The 24,752-nt window shown below is 34.1% G+C and overlaps 1 protein-coding gene across 15 annotated transcripts in view; it reads right to left on the reverse strand.

The window, feature by feature from the left end:
* LOC149474338 (protocadherin alpha-C2-like) overlaps positions 1-24,752 on the reverse strand; it is a 371,807-nt gene that overhangs the window by 236,705 nt on the left and 110,350 nt on the right. The window contains exon 1 of one of the 15 annotated variants that reach the window (XM_089660621.1): positions 15,179-17,661. The exons of 12 other annotated variants lie outside the window; for them this stretch is intronic. In XM_089660621.1, the coding sequence (XP_089516747.1) occupies positions 15,179-17,533 (2,355 nt within the window). In that variant the 5' untranslated portion in view covers positions 17,534-17,661. Of the gene's footprint in view, positions 1-1,234; positions 3,806-15,178; positions 17,662-24,752 lie in introns of those variants that run through there. 2 more of the 15 variants (XM_089660017.1, XM_089659706.1) reach the window with 2 other exon arrangements.

Below are 24,752 nucleotides of genomic sequence, written 5' to 3' on the forward strand. Positions count from 1 at the left end.
GGTGTGTGGTTTGATGGAGACATGTAGGCTGAGGCCACTCCTTATTGCTTATGCATCTGGGCTGGTTGGGAGCAGTGGAGATCCTTTCCACTTTACATCTAGTAGCCCTCTGGATTGATATCAGGACAAGCCAGCACCCCATGCTCTGGGACACAAGGATAGGCTTTCACCTCTACTTTGAGTGGTGCCAAAAGCAAAAGCAGGTCAGTACAATTATTACAAGGATACACAAGAATATCATATTTACCAAAATGTTTCAGACCCTATCATGGTTAAAGCTATCCTTGTTTCTTAATGCATTTCAACATAATTTAGCCCTGATTAGTTAAAAGTGGAACAATTTTTCCTTCATTATCATTTAGTCAAAATTATAATTCATCAAATTTTCAGCAAGATTTCCCAAGCAGAAAGCAGACATATATTCACTTGAGACATTGCAGTAAAATGTATTGGGAGTCAATTAGACCTTAATTTACCAAATTTAATTGTAGTTTCATGGCAAATTCAGTTTTGAATTTCTTTTTCATCCCTGATCTTGAACATAGTAATGCATTGTACTAAAATGTTAGTGCATCTGAGTCATGCACAGAAAAAAACACCAAGGATTGGAGTGGATAAAAACTCATCAATTGTAAAAATGCATCAAAATTATTCCAGATAGTATACAGGATGAAAATTACTAAATTAGCAACTATCAGATTCTTCAGCATTTGCCACTTCTGGAAGTATTAGATGCCTATGTCCCCTGCAAGATGGCAAGTTCAGTATTCCAAAATGTCAGCTTACCATGAGTACATCAAGCTGCTTGTCCAAATAATTTTTATTGATCAGATATGCATGAATATTTAATGCAACTAAGGGACTTGGTGTATTAAGGTTAATTTTTGCTTAAGGAAGGAGTCCCTTAGTGGCTCCTAAATGTCAATTATATGTGATCATTAAAATTCCTTTGTGCAATCAGCTTGGTATGCTTATGATGAACTATGAAACATCCAGCTTGATACTGATGGTACTATCCTACCAAGCAGCACCCTTTATCTTTCTGATTACATTGCTGTAAGGATAGTCCCAGAACTAGAGTCTGACAAAGGCAGCAGCGGAGGTAGACCTTATTTGTGGGATTGTATCTGTGGTTAATTTTCATGAATGTATATTTGTTGCATCGTTTTAAGAAAAATAACAATTGTATCGCTGTAATACTAATAGAAAGGAAAATATTTTTATATAAACATACCTGATATGATGCATTTAGCAGGGCTCGTGTCTGGTTTCCATTTTCTTCATTGTTTGGAGTTTGAGAGCTATTTGGAGTGAAAACTATTAGGTCACTTTTTCGTTGCAATGAGTTTGAACATACTCTGTACTGAGTTTGTTGGGAGTATACCCAACTACCTCCAGTGTTTGAGCAGATCTTGTAATTTTCCTTCAGGTCTTTCACTTCATCTCTGCATTTTTGCCATCTTAAAATAGTGAAGGCAATTAGTGTAATGAGAAATACACTTGATATTACACAGATGGCAACAACTAAGTAGATATTTGCTTCAGTAAATTCATCTGTAATTCTTTTGGATTCCTGATTATCATATAGAATTTCCTCTCCAGATTCCACCAAGGAGATCACAATTTCTGTAACAACTGTCATGACTGGCTCTCCATGGTCTCGAGCCACCACCATAAGTCTATATTCTTCATTATCTGAATCTGTAAAGGGACGTTTTAAACTGATTTCTCCTGTGTGCTGAGATATAACAAATGGAAATTTCCCTGAGAGATCCTTAAAATGATAGGATAACAAAGCATTGTATCCTGAATCAATATCTACTGCTTTTACTTTAGAAACCAAGTGTCCAGGCTGAACTGTCTTGGGAGTTTTTATTGTCAATGCAGGAAAAAGTGGCATAAAAGAAGGAGCATTGTCATTGATATCTTCAATAAAAATGTTCAGAGTAAGATTCGAATTAAGCGGAGGTAGACCAGCATCAGTTGCTTTTATGTGACACTGGAAATAAGTCACTTGTTCATGGTCAAAAGAAACTAAAGCAAATACTTTTCCATTCTCTGGATTGACTGAGATATAGGAAGATATCGTGATCCCATCAACAGTGCTGTCACTAACAGAATATGTGATGAAGGAATTCTGCCCGATATCTGGGTCAGATGCCGATACAGTATACACATGAGAACCTGGTGGGTTGTTCTCTTTGATAAAAATAGTATCATAAGGTTTTTGAAACAATGGGGCATTGTCATTCACATCACTAATATCAATTTTAAGAATCTTTGAAACTGATAGTATTGGTGTTCCCTCATCTCTTGCTACTATTACAACTTCATACTGAGATTTTTTTTCTCGATCCAACTTCCCATTAACAATTAGGGAAAAATCACCTTTGAATGCTGGGTGTATTTTGAAGGGTGAAGAATCAATTATTTCACAGCTAACTTTTCCATTTAAATCTGAGTCTTGATCATGCACGCTTATGATGGCAACTGTTGTTCCTTGTGGAGAGTCTTCAGGAACAGGAACAGCAAGGGAAGTTACTGTCATCTCAGGGGGATTGTCATTTACATCTACAACAGTCACTAGGACTTTACAATGTCCAACCAATTGGATATCCCCATTATCCACAGCATCAATTTGTATTTCATACATTTGTACTTGTTCAAAATCCACTTCCCCAATAACTTTTAGTTCCCCTGTATGCTTGTCTATAGTAAACACTTTGCTGATATCTTCATTTGCTTTTTTACTAAATGTATATAATAAGTCCCCATTTTTTCCTTGGTCAAAGTCTGTGGCATTTACTTTTATTACCAATGATCCTTTAGGAGCATTTTCAATCACACTGGTTTGATAAAATGGCTGATTAAATGTTGGAGCATTATCATTAAAATCTTCCACTGTGATAATGATTTCACATGTTCCACTTAATCTTGGCTTACCACCATCAAAGGCTGTAAGTGTGAGATTGTGAACAGACTGCTTTTCTCTGTCTAGATATTTCTTTAATACAAGTTCTAATGATCTGATCTGATTCATGTATTTTTGGAAATCTAGTGTAAAATACTCACTGGCACTGAGCTCATAATTTGTAATAGCATTAGTTCCGAGATCTGGATCAACTGCTCCTTCAACATGGAAATGAGATCCCGCAGGCATTACTTCAGAAATGACAAGGCTACTCACAGAAGATGGGAAGGCTGGTCTATTGTCATTTACATCTTCTATCTCTATATCTGTTCTATACATCTGTACAGGTTTATCTACTATAACCTGCAGAGGAATAATGCACAACTGTATGCCTGGACACAGCAGCTCTCTGTCTATTGTCTCTTTAACAAACAGAATTCCATTTTGTAGATTCACCTGGAAATATTCCTTTTCATCTCTAGAAACAACACGTAACATCCTGGAATTAATCTCACCTAAATCCAGTCCCAGGTCCTGTGCAATTCTTCCAACAAAGGTGCCATGTTTGGATTCCTCTGGGATAATATAATGCAGCTGACTCAGGACCACATCCAAAGACATTTGAAGCAATAAAAAATGGATCAGTCTGGTTTTCTCTTGATAACACAGGATTGTGTTGGACATATCTTAGATTCACGGAAGCTGAAGATATTAGTAAGGATGGCATTAACATTTACTGGAGATCCACAGCCGAGAATAAAAAACCCAGCATGTCCGATGTCTTTACACTAAGCTATTCAGCATCAACAATGGAGAAAAATATACAGTCATCATCTTCCTGCTATAAATTGGTGTATACTGACATCTAGTGCCTAATATTCAAGTTGCACCTACAGTGGTAGCTAAATTGTAAGTTACTTTTTTAAAGCATGTTCTATTTTATAATGGCATGTTTAGAAAACAATGTAAATTTTCCCTTATAAAATATTATGTTATAATAATATATATTATTATAAATGTGCTATGCTAATAAAACATTTCCAGTTCTCTGTTTTAATATAAATATTCCTATTTTTCCATGTGCATGGCAGTTTCATTTGTGGCAAGCATATTCTTTCACCTTTTACTGAATTGGCTTCTGCATTTTTTTAAAGCAAATATATGATGAGGCCCAATTTTCAAATATGTATATAACTCATTTATAGAACTTTTCTGCAATGCAGCTACATATATTATTACTTGCTAATGTAGCATTAACGATTAAACATTTTAATACATTTCAAATAATACAACACTCTGAACTCAAACGTAAGCAGGAAATAATAACATAATAACTGTAATTGTTTTTAATTTGATATTTTGCAGAAGAATACTGTAACTATTTTTTAATAAGACATGCAAAGCTTACTTGTAGACTTTTGACAGCAGCACAGATTTATCAACTCTATTTCATATTGGTGAGATGTAGGTGTCTCTTGTTGTGATATCTTAATTGCTTTGTTGTATGGATTTAAAATAACATTTTTATGTTGTTTTTGTTTATATTTACTGTTATGTTATTTATATTTTGTAATTCAGGCCTCCAAAAACAATTAATAATGTTTTCCATTAAGTGCCAAAAATCTGGAATATAGTTAACATAAATTTCAAAATTGTGGTTTTAACTAGCAGATGGAGTGCTAGACTGTTTTTCGTGTGTTTACTAGGCTGATTGTATCTTCTATTTTGTAAAATAATGTTGTTACAGACATAAGTATTAGTCCAAGTTTAAATTATAGAAAGAGCTGAATGGGTCAAGATAGTAAGTTATCCAACTAATTGTGCTGTCACTCTGCTCTGTATGGATGTATGCTGAAACTCAATTAAAAAGATGCAGACTGAAAGCAACTATTGCTGTGCTCTGTCTTTTGAAACTCATAATGCACTGCAACACCATTTTCTTGGCTGCACATGTTATTAATAATGTATTTGCAAAAAAGATATCAATAGAAAAAATATTTAAAATCAGTAAAAGAACATAAAAACTATACAAAAATAGTTTTTACTTTAAAATAAATTAGTCAGGGTAGAAATTTTGGATATACCATGTTTTTGAAGGGCCATAATCCTCATCTTTGCTTAAAAACTTGTGGAGTCAATGACCCAGAACATGCATGCACCATACTGTTTTAGTATTCTGAACAAACCATCAATGGCAGCACCCATATTTTCAACCTGGCAGTTTCACTTGAAGTAACTTTGTGTACAAACAAGGATTTAGCCAAATATGTTCTATCTAAACTTAATGAGATGAAGACTCAACTAGAAGTCCATACTTGTCAAATGTATTGTACATTTGTCCCTTCCTATTGTATTTTTCTTCACTACTGATTTTTTTTTCTAGTATTCCACCAGAGACATATAAAATTCACTACAATACAGTTATACACCCCTTACAAACAACATTCTCTAGCATTCTTAATTGTGAAGAAATGATGCTCATGTATGAAATGTAAATAATTGAGGTGTTTAAGTTGTTTTTTGTATTTGGCTATTTTAACCACTTCAAGTCTGGACACTTTTACCCCCTTCCTGTCCAGGCCAATTTTCACCTTTCAGCACTATCACACTTTGAATGACAATTGCGCGGCCATGCAAGACTGTACCCATATGAATTTTTTAACATTTTTTTTTGACAGATAAAGCTTTATTTTGATGGTATTTATTCACCACTGGAATTTTTATTTTTTTTTGCTATATAAATGAAAAAGTCCAAACATTTTGAAAAAAAGTGTTTTTTTATAAAATTTTGCAAATAAATAATATTTCATCATAAATCTTTGCCAAAATGTATTCAGTTATCTTTTTAGAAAAAAAAATTAGTTTATAACCAAAAATTATAATTTTTAAACATTTTTTTAACTTTTTTATTTTTTAATGTTATTATTTATGTTTTTTTTTTTACATACTGTCACCCTAGCAGTACAGTGTCACCATAGTGACACTGTACTACATGTGGGGGGGGGGGGTAATGAAGATTTTTTTTTTTTTTACACTGATTGCTGTTACACCCAGAAAGGCTGTAAAAGTAATAATTTCTCCTTCTCTCTGAATGCATTCTTGCAGCCATTGAGAAATGTGTGAGCTGTGACTGTTATGAATAGCCTTGTACCATGTGACCTATGTAATCATTCACATATTTCACACGTAGTAAGCAATGATGTCAGAAGTGACATCTTGCTTACTGTTCTGCATGTGACCATTGATTGGCCAATCAGTGATCACATGATCGGGACCTCGCACAGAGGTCACGTACGACGATCGGTGTTCCACTGTGTTTGGAAGACATAGCGGGCACCAGATCGCTCCCAGGGAGCGCGCACAAGCAGGGGGCGGGGAGGCCATTTACAAATGGCCACCCACCCCTGCACTGCCACTGTCCAGACGGGAGGTGGTTAAATAAAATAAAATGTATAAATAAATACATTAACAATAAAAGTTGAATACCAAAAACAAAAGTTTACAAATCTATAATACTTCATTTAAATAATATGTAAAATGTCCAAAAAACCACAAATTAATTATAAAGGTTCTCCTTTCCTGTTCACCTGTTAACATCCCTAGCTAAGAAAGAAAAATATTAAATATCTAAAAAACTTTATTTAAATTATGTGTACAATTGCATAAAACTCCAATTAATTATGTATAATGCAATAACCAAATAACCTAAAATTGTTGGCAATTGCTGTTCTTTTATGTAAATTCTTGATATTCTGTGAATGCGTATTATTTTTTAATTCTTATTTCCATTAACACCTCTAGCCATAAAAATAAGTGCCACTGCTGGCTGTGGATATGAAAAGAGGAAGTGAGGAACTGAAGTGGAGGATCTTCCTTACATGCTACATACTGTGCATCCTAAGTATCTTTCAGTAGGTACAGTAGCTGCTACCTATTACAAAAAATTGCATGCACAGAAAAAAGATAACATTCTTCAGGACTAAGCTTGAAAGAGAGGACACTAATAAATGCAATAATTAACGTAATAGAAACAAGAAAATAAATAGAAGTTCTAGTCAAGTAGGACAGCATGAAACAGGACTAAAGGCATGAACCTGACCAGGAACTTGGTCTATACGAGTCCATTTTTCTTTGAAACTAAAATTAAAATTACACATAATGACTAGATTGTTTTTTATCTTTGTGACTGTAAATTACATTGGCTTTCTTTCTTAGAAATAGATGATCAAATATATATATCTATCTATCTATCTATATCTAGATATAGATATATATATATATATATATATACAGTATATATATATTTGATAATATATATATATATATATTTATAAAATCAAAAGAATACTACATTTACCAATAAACCAAAAAATAATCATATCAATTTCAACTGTCAACATTTAAAAATAAAAAGTGGAACAAAACTTTCCTATCCTTAATGGCCAAGAAAGCTGCCATCTTAACCTGCGTTCACTCCAAATCTCATGCACTTCTGCATAGAAACCAATCATCTTACAGATTTTATTGCTAAAGCTTAATTGAACAAGCTGAGCTGAGAAGCTGACACAGGTGCATGAGACTCTAAGTGAAACAGCTTTAGTAAATAAACCCCACCATGTCAAACAACATAAAAGCAAAATTCCCAGCTCAACTTTTGTACTTATGACACCAGCCTTTTGATAAGTATGAGTGTTCAGTTGAGAGCATAAGCACCTGTGACAGTTATCGTTCACACCATGCATTGATTGTAACTGTTTTGGGAAACAGTTCAATTGATGGGTTTACTTCCACTTTAACCTATTGGTTAATAGGCTTAAAGTGGCAAAATGAGATGCTTTTCTTTCATTCATTTTTTTTTCTTTCACATTTCAGGGTACCGATGTTTTTAAAGAATTTAAGTCAGAAAGAATTTTCTAAATTGTAGTTTTTAATGCCATGATAACTTAAGACCTAAAACCTCACAATCCAGTTACCACCACTGTTGCAAATAGCAAAAAACCACTATCAGGACCACACACCTGACCTTGTGTATTCAAATCCTGAATAGGTAAAAATTCATTGTGAATGCATTTCAACTAAACGTAGTCTTGATGAGGGGTGAGTGGAATAATTTTGCCTTTATTGTAATTTTTCAAAATTTGCTTCTAATTGATTCCAGGGTAGTTCACATAAATTTCCTGAGCAGAAAGTAGAGGTGAGGGAAAGTAAGCTTTTTCAATATGCAGGATATTTTGGTGAAATGCAATACAGTCACTTAGACGCATATTTTGCCAAAGTGCTGTTGATGTTCAATTCTCTAGTTTCACATTAAACTCCATTTTTCCTGAATTGTTCTGCTCATAAAAAATCTTAATCTTAGTGATGTATTGAGATATTGTACTAAAATGAACCCAGCTTTATACAGATTTCTGCATGTGCTGCCTTTTGAGGGGTTTATATGTAATCTCCATTAACAAATGTAAATAGATATTTGAATAACTATATTCTAAGCAAGTCACAAGTTTAGAGGTATTAGATATTGGTGCACATGTATGGGAAACAAGGGTTCAGGTTTAGTAGTGTGATATAATGAATAACCAGATAACTTTGAAGTGTAGGAATGTATTGATGTACTGTACATGTGGGTGCCACCGACAACTTGCTATCATTAACCAGTGATACTGTATGCAAGAAGGGATGTCAATTAGTTTAATAACCTTATCCCAGACTCCATTGGGCTGAAATAATTATTTAGGCCAGGCCATTTAAATCTCTTTTGTTTTCACTATATCCATTTCAAAGGACCCCTCTTTAGATACATTTACCTGTCATAATTATTGTAATTAAAAATACACACCTAATATTACTTAAGCATAATATATAAAAAAACTTCATACCGCATGTTTATTATTTAAACACATGAGTTCTATGATCCTTAGTTAATATCCACTGAAATATCTTGAACAAATTGATATAAACGCATAAGATGTAAAGAGATTGCACATTTTTCACCTACAGTTGAATACATTGTTTACATCTTTACCGGGATAATTTAATAGTGTTGTTTAGAGAGCTCAAAGTCAAAGTTTATATTATTGAGAGAGATGAATAAGAGGCATGAGTTATCCCTTGCTCTTTCATTGTACTCTGTGTGGCTTGGTACTGACATTCATTTAGAGAAAGACAGTCTGAATGTAATTCAGACTATTTTCTGTTTTAAGTAAACCCATAATGCTGTAAACATCAGCATCATAATTGTCTTGACAGTTTTTATATTAAGTACATTTTTACTACAAATAGTAAAGAAAAGATTAGCTCTTACAAACCTAACAAAATTAAAGTCAAAATGGTAATAGTTTCCTTTAAAAAAAATATGTGAGGGTAGGAATATATTCATACGGTAAAATATTTATAAATACTTTTAATTTATGTTTTGTCATAGCCTAATATCACCTTAATGCTTATTACTATGAAATACCTCTCCTTTTCATGGACACTTCTACTCAGGATCAATAAATGTGGTACTACTTTTTTTACCTGTTACATATAAATATATACATCTGTTATGTTATTCTTGTGTTCCAGGTCCTAAGGTTCACCAAGAAACTAAACACATTTCTGTAGATATTTGTGACCTATTATACAAAATTATACAAATTGCATTCCTCGGCCTGGTTTATGGTTTGGTGGAGAGTACACTAATAAACCCAGTTTTTAGTTCCATGAGAAAAAAATATTATAACGTTGGCCAAGTGGTAAAGGACAACCAAAAGTATTTACCAAACTTTCTAAGGTAACAAAATAAAAAGGGGAATATTTATAAAGCAATACATGTGACATTCACCTAATATTCACTGTAGGTTAATCTTCTTGATGCATATCTTTTTGATTTACATGAAATTATAAACTACCCATGAATGTTTGATGAAAGTCACATTGTCTGCTTTATAAATATGCCCCAAAGTATTTCACGACTAGTTTCCAGATTCTTTAAAGAACAAGACTTAACTAAGCTGATTTAATTATGGAATTGAATTCTTTTTAATATTCTGTTTTATTGTTCAGTCGTGTGAAAGACAAATATCTGGGGGTTTTTTTTTCTTATCTTCACATAATTGTGTTTTAAAGCAAACCCAACTACAATTTGATGTGTAAAGATTATAAACACCTGTAGTAAATCAATCTCAATAAATCAGTTTAATATTTAAACATATTTAATCTCATATTATTGTGAACCAATTGAACAGCAAGCTGTGGGAAACGAGATGCTTTTCTTCCAATTTTATAGTATCAAGCACATTAAGTCTTTGCTGATTACTGATAATAGTAAAATATTTTGTCAAACAGCCACTGACATAAATTGATATCTTTTTATTTTAAATTGACTCAAGTAAGTCACCCTACTCAGGTTTCGGGACAACAGAAATCATCAGTGTCTCTGTAAGCCTGAAAAAACAAATGATCAAGAGTAGGGATAAGCCAGTTTAATACATTTACTGTACATCACAAGCCTGCATAAACACCCAGATGTCTGTGCACAAAGTGATCATAATCCCTGAACCTAGCTAATCACATACTGATGTCCAATGTGTACCCTTTGGTTCTAGATTGCTGTGTGTGTTGAACATTTAAATAATGTTGGTTTTGTGCCTTCTGATGAAATCAAATGCAAATGTGTCAACATTTACCTGAGAAAGAAAAACATTGTTTAAAACCTAATACAAGAAAAGTATGCAAGTATTAGGCGAAGCAGCAGATCTATAAACCATGTGCACCATGTTATCCAGAAATGTAGCATGTCAAATAGAACTCAATTCCAAACAACAGTTTATGAAACTATCAGTAGATAAAGCTGCTCCTAAAGACCCCATCAATCCTGTACTCCAGCTCACTGGGGCTGATTCCTCTGAGGTCTGTTTCCTCAATACATAATTTGACAAAATCCTGGAACTGCACACCACTTTCAAAGCTTAAAAGCAACTTTAGTCATATTTCTTCACCCCTCCTCCCCCCCAAACCCCATCTCTCTTTCGGACCTCTTTAGAGTTTCGTCCTGGTCTCCTAGTTTTTTTCTATCCTTTTTAATCCTTCCTAGCTGCTTAAATTATTTTTGAACACTTTCCTTATTTCTGATAAAGAACATATTGAATATAAAGAAATTAATCAAATGTGGAAAGGGACAAGAGTGAAGAAAAATAATAAATAAACATCCTACCTAAGTTCAGGGATTGCTATGAAAATACAATAGGAATGTTTAAAATATTTGTAATAAACATGTTAGTTTTAATGTGGTAATGAGGCAAGGGGGTATTTGAGCATAGTGAAATGTTTGGTAATGGGAGAGATGTTAGTATACCTTTTAGAACTAAATTATATTTTACATGGAGAGTGTATATGCAGTATACCATTTATTACTCAATATCCTCCATGGGAGCAGTGTCTATGTTTGTGTATTTGCTAACCAATAAATTTGATTTTACCCTTTGGAAGTAGTGTGTGGCTCCAGGACACTGTTCAACAGTGTATGTCATCTTGATCATGCGCTTGTGTATAAACGTCTGCACATCCACATAAAGATATGAAAACGGACAATAAAATGACCCCACCTACAGTTTACCAAGGTTTTGTTAAAAATTTGTGTTGTTATTCCTATATATTCATGCATGGTTGTGCGCATTTAAAAATCTTAACAATAAGATAAACATTTGAAAAAGAATGGATTTTTATTTTTAATCACTTTAGCTTGTATATTTTTATTGCTGGAAGGTACATCCCATACCAAATCACAATTTTGTAGTAAATTCAGCATATGTTGACTAAAACCTATGTGTGCCAGTGTCCACTGGGTGCATAGTAAATGCTGCATGGATACAATATGGTTGTTGGTGTATGACTGATATTCTGGTATACATGCATGTTATTTAGTAAATCAGGCACTGCCAGTTATTAATAAATCATGAAGAAAGACAATGACCCTTATTTACTAAAGTAATAGAGTATGTTCACTATGAAAGTGAATTTTTCCATTTGCAAAGCCCTGATTATCAGTGCAGCCCCAAAAGTGCCCATCAGTGCCCAAAAGTGCTGCACATCAGTGCTGCCCATCAGTTCCCAACAGTGCTGCCCATCAGTGCTGCCCATCAGTGTCAAACAGTGCTGCCAATATGTGCCCATCAGTGTCACCAGTCAGTGCCACCTATTAGTGCCGCCATTCAGTGCAGTCAGTCAGTGCTGCAAGTCAGTGCCACCAGTCAATGCCCTTCAGTGCTACCTATTAGTGCCCATCATTGCTGCCTATCAGTGCCCATCAGTGACGCATATCAGTGCAGCATCATCAGTGTCTCCTCATCAATGCCCATCAGTGCCGCCTCATCAATACAACCTTTCAATACCCATCAGTGCTGCCTCATAAATGCACAAAAAAAACTTTTTTAATTCAAAATGTGCGGTCCAGACACTTTCACTCCCTTCCTGTCCAGGGCAATTTTCAGCTTTCAGCGCTATCACACTTTGAATGACAATTGTGCGGTCATGCAACACTGTACCCACATGAATTATTTTAGCATTTTTTTGAGACAGATAAAACTATATGTTGGTGGTATTTATTCACCACTGGGATTTTTATTTTTTTGCTATATAAATGAAAAGTCCAAACATTTTGAAAAAAAAAAGTGTTTTTCTTATAACATTTTGCAAATAAATAATCTTTCTTCATAAATCTTGGTCAAAATGTATTCATCTATCTTTTTAGCAAAAAAAAATAAAATAACCCAAATTAGTTTATAATCAAAAATTATAATTTTTCCAAAAAATATTTAAAATTTTAATTTTTTTAAATATTATTATTTATGGTTTTTTTTTAACATACTGTCACACATAGTGGCACTGTACTACTTGTGTGGGGAGTCATGAAGATTTCTTTTTTTTTACACTGATTGCTTTTACACCCATAAAGGCTGTAAAAGCAATCATTTCTCCTTTTCTCTGGCTGCATTCTTGCAGCCATTGAGAAATACTGTGTGAGCTGTGATTGGTCACAGCTTGTCACATGGTACAAGACTATTGTGAATAGCCTTTTACCATGTGACTGCTGTGATCATTCACAATTTCACCAGTAGTAAGCAATGATGTCAAAAGTGACATCTTGCTTACTACTATTCATGTGATCACTGATTGGCTAATCAGTGATCACATGATCGAGATCTCACAAAGAGGTGCCGTACAGCGATCGTACAGACACAGTGGGCACCGGATTGCAGTGCCATGCGCTCCCAGGGAGCGCACACAGGTGGGGAGCAGGGAGGATGTTTATAAACAGCCACCCATTCCTGCAATGTTCCCTTCCGGCCATTTATATACATGGGCTGGACGGGAAGTGGTCAAATACCACCAAAAAAAAGCTCTATTTGTGTGAACAAATGATAAAAATTTCATATGGGTACAGCGTTGCATGACCACGCAATTGTCATTCAAAGTGCAACAGCTGAAAATTGGCCTGGGCAGGAAGGGGGTAAAAGTGTTCAGTAGGCAAGTGGTTAATTAATAGTCAGTAATAAAACAATTATATCTAATTCTATTTTCAACCCCCCTGGAGTTAAAGATTCTAGCTGATAAATCCATTTGGTTTCCCTCCTGGAGAGATCCCTAATACAAATTGATCCTTTCCGTGAAGGATACACCCTATTCACATCCCAAAACTATAAACCTGAAGGGTCCCTCCCATGTGCTAAAATCTAATGAAATTTTATGCTGCTTAGAACAATTTCTAATATTTTGTACATGTTCTGCTATGCATTTCTTTAATGGTCATATTGTAGGCCACAGGAACATTGAAGTACATAAACCACATATGTGGTATTACATGTGATGAATTCTCCAATTTCAAAATTCTTATTTTCTCTTGCAGAACTAAATTGAGCGTGCTTCCTTCCAGTGTTATTCACACTCCTACATGCTATACATTTCTGAAATGGAAAAAATAAAATTTCTCTCCAAAAAAAAAAGGATTGCCTACTCAAGGGGGGTCCAATATTTTTTTCATCAGCCAATTCTCAAAATGTTGGGCTTTTCTGTAAATGAATTGGGGGGTAATCTGGTAACACTAGACCTAAATCTTCGACCATACATTGTATATGCCAGTGCTTTCCTTTATAAATTTTCAGTAATGTGTATATGATGGGAAACTGACATACACTAGGTATCAAATGCCTCCTTTCTAAATATTGCTTAACCACTAATTAAACAGACGTACCTGAGACCAAGTAACCCATACCAAACATAGCAATGTCAGTATGTACTTGTTACCTTGATAATGACACAGTGACCAAGTTGACTACCAAAATCATATTTACATTATATCTAAGGACATTCAAGGCTTTTTGCCACAACATTGATAGAAATATTTACTGTTTTGTTGTTTTCTTTTAATCTAGACAAAAGATGACAAAAAAGGCAAAAAAAAAAGTTTTGATTACATTGTTCATAAGAGCTTTTAATCACTTTCTAATTTTTCTTTTTTTAAAACGGTGGGGTTGATTTACAAAAGGAAGATAGACTGTGCACTTTGCAAGTGCAGTTGAACTCAGAGCTTAATGTATGTGTTAAAGCTTCACATTGCAAAAAATACCCAATCAGGAACAAGGAAAAAAGAAGACAGCATTTTTGCTTGCACATGATTAGATGGTGAAAATAAGCAGAGAATTATCACATTCAATACACTCTGTGAAAAATGAGTGCAACTGCACTTGCATAGTGCATAGCCATTTTGTCTTTAGTAAATTAACCCCATTATATTGTATAGTGATCTCACTGTTTGAAATGTGATACAGCAATCAGTAATGACCTTTAACATATGATTCCCAGTTACAAGTAGTCTACACAAGTGAGTTGGCACCTATGCACAGGAGCCTATCTGTAGTTTTACATCATCAGGAGCATATCCCACCTTTTCCTCCTTCTAATACTGGGATTACACTGATGGAATCATCATCAAGCAAAGGGCCTAAGCAAAAGAGAAGCTAAAGAATTCCTATTGTACGCACTATATTCTTTTACAACTGACTTATCTTCCACTGTTTGGTGAAAAAGGTTGCCCGATACTAGGTACTACTGTTTCACATCAGTCTTGTATGATACTGTTAACTTGTATCTTAACATTTGTCCTTTTTAGTAAAGTTATTTTAGTTAATTGGACTGAATAGGTTTTTAATGCATCATAATGATGAAAGAAACAAATAATGATTTTGCTATGTAAACAGTAAAGAGAGCAATACTTTTATTCAAACTTACCTGATATGATGCACTTAGCAGAGCCCCGGGTTGGTTTGCATGCTCTTCACTATTTGGCATTTGAGAGCTATTTGGAGTGAAAACTATTAAGTCACTTTTTCGTTGTAGTGAGTTTGAACATACTCTGTACTGTGTTTCTTGAGAGTATACCCAACTACCTCCAGTGTTTGAACAGATCCTGTAATTTTCCTTCAGGTCTTTCACCTCATCTCTGCATTTTTGCCATCTTAAAACAGTAAAGGCAATTAATGTAATGAGAAATACACTTGATATTACACAGATGGCAACAACTAAGTAGATATTTGCTTCAGTAAATTCTTCCATAATTCCTTTGGATTCCTGATTATCATACAGAATTTCTTCTCCAAATTCCACCAAAGAGATAACAATTTCTGTAACCGCTGTCATGACTGGCTCACCATGGTCTCGAGCCACCACCATTAGTCTATATTCTTCATTATCTGACTCTGTAAATGCCCGCTTTAATCCAATTTCTCCTGTTTGCTGAGATATAACAAATGGAGCTTTTCCTGAGAGGTCCTTTAAATGATAAGACAACAGAGCGTTGTATCCGGAATCATTATCTACTGCTCTCAATTTAGTAATTAAGTGTCCGGGTTGAATTGTTTTTGGAGTTCTTATTGTCAATGCAGGAAAAAGTGGCATGAAAGTGGGAGCATTGTCATTGATATCCTCAATAAAAATATTCAGTGTAAGGTTTGAGATAAGTGAAGGAAAACCAGCATCAGTTGCTTTTATGTGACACTGGAAATAAGTCACTTGTTCATGGTCAAATGAAACTAAAGCAAATACTTTTCCATTCTCTGGATTGATAGAGACATAGGAAGATATGGGGATCCCATCAACAGTACTGTCACCAATGGAATATGTGATAAAGGAATTCTGCCCCACATCTGGGTCAGATGCTGAAGCTGTATATACATGGGAACCTGGTGGATTGTTTTCTTTGATAAAGATTGTATCAAAAGGTTTATGAAATAATGGGGCATTGTCATTCACATCACTAATATCAATTTTAAGAATCTGTGACACTGACAGTGGTGGTGTTCCCTCATCCTTTGCTAGTATAACAACTTCATAGTGGGATGTTATTTCTCGATCCAACTTCCCATTCACTGTTAAAGAAAAATCTTTCTTGAATGCTGGATGTATTTTGAAGGGTGAAGAATCAATGATATTACAGCTAACTTTTCCATTTAATCCTGAATCATGGTCATGGATACTTATGATGGCCACAGTTGTTCCTTGTGGAGAGTCTTCAGGAACAGGAACAGCAAGTGAAGTTACTGTCATCTCAGGGGGATTGTCATTAACATCTATAACAGTCACTAGGACTTTACAATGTCCAACCAATTGGATATCCCCATTATCAACAGCATCTATTTGTATTTCATACATTTGTGCCAGTTCAAAATCCACTTTTCCAATCACTCTTATTTCCCCAGTATTCTTGTCCAAAGTGAATACTTTGCTGACATCATCATTTGCTTTTTTACTAAATGTATACATTAAGTCTCCGTTTTTCCCCTGGTCTAAATCTGTGGCATTTACTTTTATTACTAATGATCCTTTAGGGGCATTTTCAATCACACTGGCTTGATAAAATGGATGATTAAATGTTGGAGCATTGTCATTAAAATCTTCCACTGTGATCATGATTTCAGATGCACCACTTAATCTTGGCTTACCTCCATCATAGGCTGTAAGTGTGAGATTGTGAACAGACTGCTTTTCTCTGTCTAGAGATTTCTTTAATACAAGCTCTAATGATTTGATTTGATTCATATATTTTTGGAAATCCAGTGCAAAATAATCACTGGCACTGAGTTCATAATTTGTGACAGCATTTGTTCCAAGATCTGGATCAATTGCTCCCTCTATATGAAAACGAGCTCCTGCAGGCATTACTTCAGAAATTACAAGATTACTCACAGAGGATGGGAAGGCTGGTCTATTGTCATTTATATCTTCTATTTCAATGTCTACAAGATACATCTGTACAGGTTTATCCACTATAACCTGAAGAGGAATAATGCACAACTGTATGCCTGGACACAGCAGCTCCCTGTCTATTGTCTCTTTAACAAACAGAATTCCATTCTGCAAATTCACCTGGAAATATTCCTTTTCATTTCTAGAGACAACATGTAACATTCTGGAATTAATCTCACCTAAATCCAGTCCCAGATCCTGTGCAATTCTTCCAACAAAGGTGCCATGTTTGGATTCCTCCGGGATGATATAATGCAGCTGACATAAGACCACGTTCCAAGACATTTGAAGTAACAAAAAATGGACTAATCTGTCTTGATATTGCAAGTTGGTGTTGGACATATCTTAGAATCACTGAAGCTGAAGGTTGTAATTTCCCCAGTAAGGATGACATTAACATTTGCTGAAAATCCACAGCAGAGAATCAAAAATCCAGCATGGCCGACGTTGTTGCAGTATGGTATTCAGAATCAGCAACAGAAAAATATATTCAGTCCTCGCCTTTCTGATATACGTTGGTACAGAGTGACATCTAGTGCCTAATATTCAAGTTGCGTCTTGTTTGAGGAACTAAATTGTAAGTTTACATTAAAAGAACACTTTTCTTTTAAAAGTCAATTTTAGAATTAATTATAAAAAAAAACCTTGGTTTTATTGTTGCACATATTTTCCTTAGCAGAACATTTTTTATATTTCAAAGGCCAAAAGACTATTACATGTATGTTATTTATGATTGATTACTTTCTTGAGGTTATATACCTTTATCTTTTAAATGTGTAAAATGCAGTTTCTAGGGAACAAAGAGCTAATAGGCATATGGTTTGCACATTTTATAACAACAAAGGTCAAAGATTCACTAAAACATTTTCTACACTTAATTCTAAATAATATTCTTATTAAATAGTATAGCTTGCGCTTTTGAAAAAACAGACTTACTGGGGAAGATTTACTAAAACTGGAACACTTAGAATCTGGTGCAGCTGTGCATGGTAGCCAATCAGCTTCTAACTTTAGCTTGTTCCAGTAAGCTTTGACAATAAAACCTGGGAGCTGATTGGTTTCCATGCAGAACTGCACCAGATTTTGCATGCTCCAGAAAAAAAAAGCATAAAAAAGAAAACTAATGCAGCCATCACTTTTAAGAATTAGTAAGCTACAATAAATTAAATGCAGTTATTTTGTAAGATGTATTTAATAACTTGTTGCCCCTTTACTATTTTTGAGGAACCATGTTTAGTTGTCATAAAATGTTTTTTCTAAAGAACTTAAGGAAAGAATTTTCTAATTTGCAGTTTCCCATGCCATGATAACTTGATAAATTACATGATAAAACTCATAGAATGTGATGATAGCTAACCTAAATTGCATATTGAAATATCAGCCAAAGACCTAAACACTCACAATCAAGGTACCAACAATGTTATAAATAGCAAAGGCCACTATTAGGACAATATATAGTATAGTATGTCCTTGTGTATTAAAATCCTAAGCAGCTAAAAAAATGTTAATTCATTTCAACTATACTTAATATTTTCTTTTCCATAATACATTTTTATTTGGTTTTACAAATATAGTTACAGCAACAAAAAAAAACAAAACAAAAATAGGACAGTGAAAAGCTACATAATATCACAGTATAGGTGTTGCAGTAAGGTTTAACAAAGATAAAAAAGGAAATATTGAATAATTCCTAACAGTCCTACTAGTTCCACAAAATAATAATTTTAGAGTATCCAAAAAAAGGTTAAACTTAATAATATCAGGTTACAGTTCTGAACCAGTCGGACCAGGATTTCCAAGCTTTGTCAAATTTAGTAATTCTATCATTTAGGTAAGCTAAAAAGTTCTCATAGATGAAGTGGGTCTGGACTAGCTCAATTACTTCTTTTAGAGAAGGGGCTGTCTTTTTTCCAGGGTCTAGTAATCGTAAGTCTTGATGCTAGAAGAATATGTATCACTAAGAGTCGATAATGGATTGGATATGTATTTATATTTATATTCAAAATGGCTAGGGTAGGATCTGGTTGTTTTAATATCCCAGTAATTTCTGATATCATGTGGAAGACTTTATACCAATAGCTTCTAATATTTTTACATGTCCATAATAAAGGTAATAGAGTACCAATCTGACCACAGTTTCTCCAGCATTGAGGACTATGTTGTTCTGATAATTTGTCTATTTGGTAAGGAGTTAGATATAATCTTGAAGAAATTTTGTGTGTTAGCTCCCAAAGGTTAACACATCTAGTAGCTGAAAATACATTCCCAAATGCATATTCCCACTGCTTATTAGAGATTTTAGTCATCTTTTTTCGACTTGATTAAGGGAGTAGTCTTATTAAATTCAGATTTACATTGTAGAAGGTTATAATATAGGGTTATACCACCTGATTTATGAGTAGCGGAGCTACAGAACTGTAAAGATACTTTAGGTATATATATTGTTTTTACTGGATGTTTAGATAGGCAATGTCTGATGCGTGTATAGGTTGATTTTTCAGAAGGGAGGAGGTTAAATTGTTTCATAAGGAATTCAAAATTTTTTATGTCGTTTTTAACACAAATATCTTGTATTGTACGTATGCCATTACGTTTCCAATTCGAGATATCTATGTTAGGCATTACAACTTCTAAGGCTGTTATAGGTATAGGAAGAGGACTTATTCGGAGAGGATCTATAGACATGGAGCTTAAGGATTCCCAGGCTTCAATTCAGGCTCATATAATTGGTGTTGTTTTACTAGTGGAAACCCTTTGCCATGAGCTTACTATTAGCCTGTAAATCTATAAATCTGTAGTAGAGGCTAGAGTTTTTTCAATGTCACCCCATTTTGTATCATCTTCCACTATAAACCAATGTTTAAGTTGGTCTAATAATGATGCTTTGTAATAGTCCCTAATGTCAACAAATCCCATAACTCCTATTTTTTTGTGTTTGATTAATATATTATGTGAGCATCTAGGTCTCATTTTTCCACAGAATATTTTTTTAAGCATAGATTGTAATTTTGTTAGATATGCAGATTTAATTGGAATTGCAATTGATCTAAATATATATAAAATCTATGGAAATATGAACATTTTAAATGCGGCCAGTCTGCCAGACCAGGATAGTTCATGTTTAGCCATTTGATTAAGGTGGGTTTGAATTTTTGGAATGAATTTAGAATAATTGAGAGTTCCTAGGTCAAAGGTTTTATTTGTTAACAATATTCCAAGATAAGGAATGGCAAATTTTCCCAGATGTAGGGAAATTTGTTTTGGAGGTACATTTTTAGAATGTGATCTATACCTAGATTTAGGATATTAGATTTGGATGCATTTATTTTATAATATGAAATATTACTGAATTGTATGAGAGTTTGTTGAATTGCTGCTAAAGAAGCAGAGGGATTAGTTAGCATTAAAATTATGTCATCCGCAAAGTGTGTTATTTTGTGGTGGTTTTTACCTATATAGAAGCCATGTATATCTGGATTGTTTCTTATAGTTTCAGAAAGAGGTTCAATTGGTAGGTTAAAAATTAGTGGCGACAATGGGCATCCTTGTCTGGTACCATTCGTAATTAAGAATGGTTTGGATAGCATGTTAGATACATAGACTTATAGACTTAGGTGGAAGGATTTGAGTAAAGTTCTGAAATAATTGTTCCTGAAAATCCAAATGTATGCAGTACTTGGAACATGTATGTCCAGTGTAGCCTATCAAAACCCTTTTCGGTGTCCAAAGCAAGTAATAAGGAGGGAATTTTATGTGAGTCTGCGTAATGAACTATGTTGATTAGTCTGCTGGCTGCGTCAGATGTTTGTCTACCTTTAGTAAAGCCTAACTGATCAGGCTTGAACAAATCTGGGGGTATATTGGCCAGTCTGCAAGCTATAATTTTAGCGTAGATCCTAATATCAGTATTTCGTAAAGTAACAGGCCTGAAATTTTGTGGGTTAACTGGATCTTTACCTGATTTGGGGATTGTTACAATTAATGCTTGTAGCATTTCGAAAGGTAATGAGGTGGAAGAAAACGTGTCAGTGTATAGTTGGTTTAGATCAGGACTCAGGGTATTTTTTAAAATTTTATAGTATTCGCTGGAAAACCCATCTGGTCCCGGACGTTTGCCATTGGGTAGTTTTACTATTGTTCTGTTTATTTCATTTATTGTGATAGGGTATTTTAAGATACTAAGTTGTGATTTGGAAAGAGTGGGTAAGCGAATTTGTGATAAAAATGCTTGTATGTTTTCCATAGAATGTTGGAGAATGATTTGTCTTGATTTAGCTTATAAAGCAAATCGTAGTAACTAGCAAATTAATTTTCTATTTCTTGAGAATTAGTGATTTTAGTTTTTTCTTTTTGGTTGATAAGATACAGTATTTTAGTTCTATTATGCAGGGATTTCATTTTATTCGCTAGGTATTTCTGCTTTGTTTCCATTAAAGTAGTAGTTAAAGTAGTAGTTGAATTTTAATCTTTGTGTACTTCTATCAAATTGGTACATTAGTAAGGAGCATAATTCGTTCCTTAGTCTGGAGAGTATATTCAAGGTTGTTTGATCGATTTGAGCTTTATTTTGCGTTTCTAGTTTGCGAATATCCTGCAGTAAGTAATTATACTTAATCTTGATGTGAGGAGAGTGGAGTAAATTTGCCTTTAGTGTAGTTTTCTTTCAAAATTTGTTTCTAATTGATTCCAGGGCAGTTCACCAAAATGTTCTGAGCAGGTAGCAGAGATGAGAGAAACTGAGCATTTCCAGCATTCAGGATATTTTGGTTTTGGTGGAATGCAACAGATTCACTTAGATGTTAATTTGCCAAAGTATTGCTGAAGGTCCATTTTCTAGTTTGGCATCGTTCCGCTCATCAATAGTCTTGATCGTAGTGATGTAGTGAGATATTGTACTAAAATGAACCCCGCTTTATATAGATTAGTACATGTGAGTTATGAACATAGGACAATAGGTGGGGTGGCTACTAACTCATCCATTAACCATTTGAACTCTGGAAGATTTTACCCTCTTCATGGCCAGGGCATTTTTTGCTCTTAAGCATTGACCTACTTTAAGTGGAAATTGTGAGGTCATGAAATACTGTGCACAAATTACATTTTTATAATTAATTTTTTTTTCCACACAAATAAAGCTTTCTTTCAGTGGTGTTTGATCATCGCTGGGTTTTTTTTTTTGCACTATAAACTGAAAATTTTGTAAAAAAAAATTATGTTTTCTACTTTCCGTTATAAAACATATTCAATAAAATCAAATGTCATCATATATGTAGATCACAATGTACAGTATTATTCTACATGTTCTGATGTACTGACGCCTTATTTCTTGAGGCCCTAAAATGCCAGGACAGTACAAATTCCCCCCAAATTACCCCTTTTTTGGAAAGTAGTAGTCTGAGGCATTTAGTAAGAGGCATGGCAAGTTTTTTGAAGCTGCAATTTTTTGTCACAATTCTTTTTGAAAATGAAGAAATTGAATACATTTTTTACACACTTTTTTTTACAGTACAGTGTCATCGTATGACTGGTGTGGCAGTGATCAGAGGCACTGACTGATGACAGTATGTTAAAAATAAATAAATAAATAATTTTGTATTCTATTTTTGAAACTTTTTTTTCATTTGTTTACTATATATTTTAGTTTTACATACTTTAATCAGATTGGTTAGTAACACTGTGCTACTCTGAGGGGGTGATCAGGAATTTTTTTTTTACTGTTTCTGTTACAATGAAGATCATGATTACATGATCACTTGGCCTTGAGTACCAGAATCCACATTCCGCTGTGTTCAATGGACACAGTGGTCATGGAAGGGATGCACTGCATGCCCCTGATCTGCAGCAGGCCAGATGACGCACATGTATATGATCTAGCCTGCCCATGCTGCCCGCCCAGAGTAAACGTACTGTGGGTGGTTGGCAAGCAGGTAAAAAAATAATTGCATAAAAGTTTAATACTAGCAAACTAGCATCCATCAGACTCTTTAGAAATGTACATTTCTACGAGTGTAAGATGCCTCCTTCCTCCTTCCTCCAACCTTATGTTGCTGAAGAGTTTGGTGGAAATATAAGGATTGCAGGATAGACCCACAATACATGGCAGGGACACAGATATTCAACACTGTCAAAATCATTAAGAGCTAGGAGAAGCAGGCCACAGGAGAGGGGAGTATAATGGAAAGGTGAATATAATATCACTTGTTCTCCAAGACTGACAGGGTTGCTTTAGTAAGAAACAAATGTCTATATGATTCAAAAAAGCAACTGTTATCAAAGCATTTAAGTGATCAAAGTTAATATAATTAGCAAAGGAAATATCTTTCCTTCATAACATATTCCATTATTGCTCAGTCACTGTCAATGTTACAGTAAAACCTTCACTGATATATTTTAATTACATTGCAATTAAAAACGCAGACCGAATATATCTATTCTATATGAAGAAAAACTTCATACCACAGTGGTGATTATTTAAACACATGAGTTCTATGATTTTTAACTAATATCTACTGAAACATCTGAACAAATTGATATAAACAGTAAATGTAAAAATATTGCATAATTGCATGTTTTCTTATACAGCTGAATCTCTGTATTTTGTTTATATCTTTACCAGGATAATGTAAACTAATTTTTTGTAATAGTGTTGTTTAGAGAGCTCAATTGTAAAAGTTTATAGTGCTGAGGCAGACATATAATAGACATGAGTTATCCCTTGCCCTGTCATTGTACTCTTTGTGGTTTGACACAGACATTTATTTAAAGAAAGATAGTCCAAAAGTAACTTATACCATTTTGGTAAACCCATAATGCTGTGAACATCGGTGTCATAGAAGCAAATTGTCTTAACTGTTTTTATATTATGTAAATTTTTTTCTACAAATAGTAAAGAAAAGATTAGCTCTTACAAACCTAACAAAATTAAACTCAAAATGGTAATAGTTTCCCTTAAAACAAACACGTCAGGGTAGGAATATATTCATACAGCAATGTATTTATAAACAAATATTTTTATTTTATTTTGATTAAGACTTTTTTGTTGTAACACGGTATCATCTTAATGCGTATTGCTATTAAATACCTCTTCTTTCCAGGAACACTTCTACTCAGGATCATGAAATTTAGTACTACTTTCTTCATATGTTATATATAAATATATACACCTGTTACATTATTACATTGTTACATTATTCTTCACTGTGACATAGCCATGCATCACCCAATGGTGCGGTACAACTAAATAACTCACCAGCTGTGCATGACCTCTTTAATTAAAAAGAAGGTCAGCTGTGCTTGTCAATATCTCTATTTGGATAGAGAAATGCTTAACTTGTGATGAATGCTCCAATCTCCTCCGAGACTTCCACAATATACACACTGGACTGAAAGATAGAAGATGGTGGAGTTGGTTTTTTATATGCTGTTACATCTAGTGCCAATGTGTAGGCACTTTTTAATGTGAGCATTATACTTTTGTCTTATCTATGTTTTAATAAACATACTACACAATATGCTATTTTGATCTTTGGGTCCAGTGTGTATATTGTGGAAGCCTCAGAGG

This window comes from Staurois parvus, unplaced genomic scaffold (assembly GCF_062004578.1).
Source record: "Staurois parvus isolate SC_StPar_1 unplaced genomic scaffold, SC_StPar_1.0 ptg000006l, whole genome shotgun sequence".
Lineage (NCBI taxonomy): Eukaryota > Metazoa > Chordata > Amphibia > Anura > Ranidae > Staurois > Staurois parvus.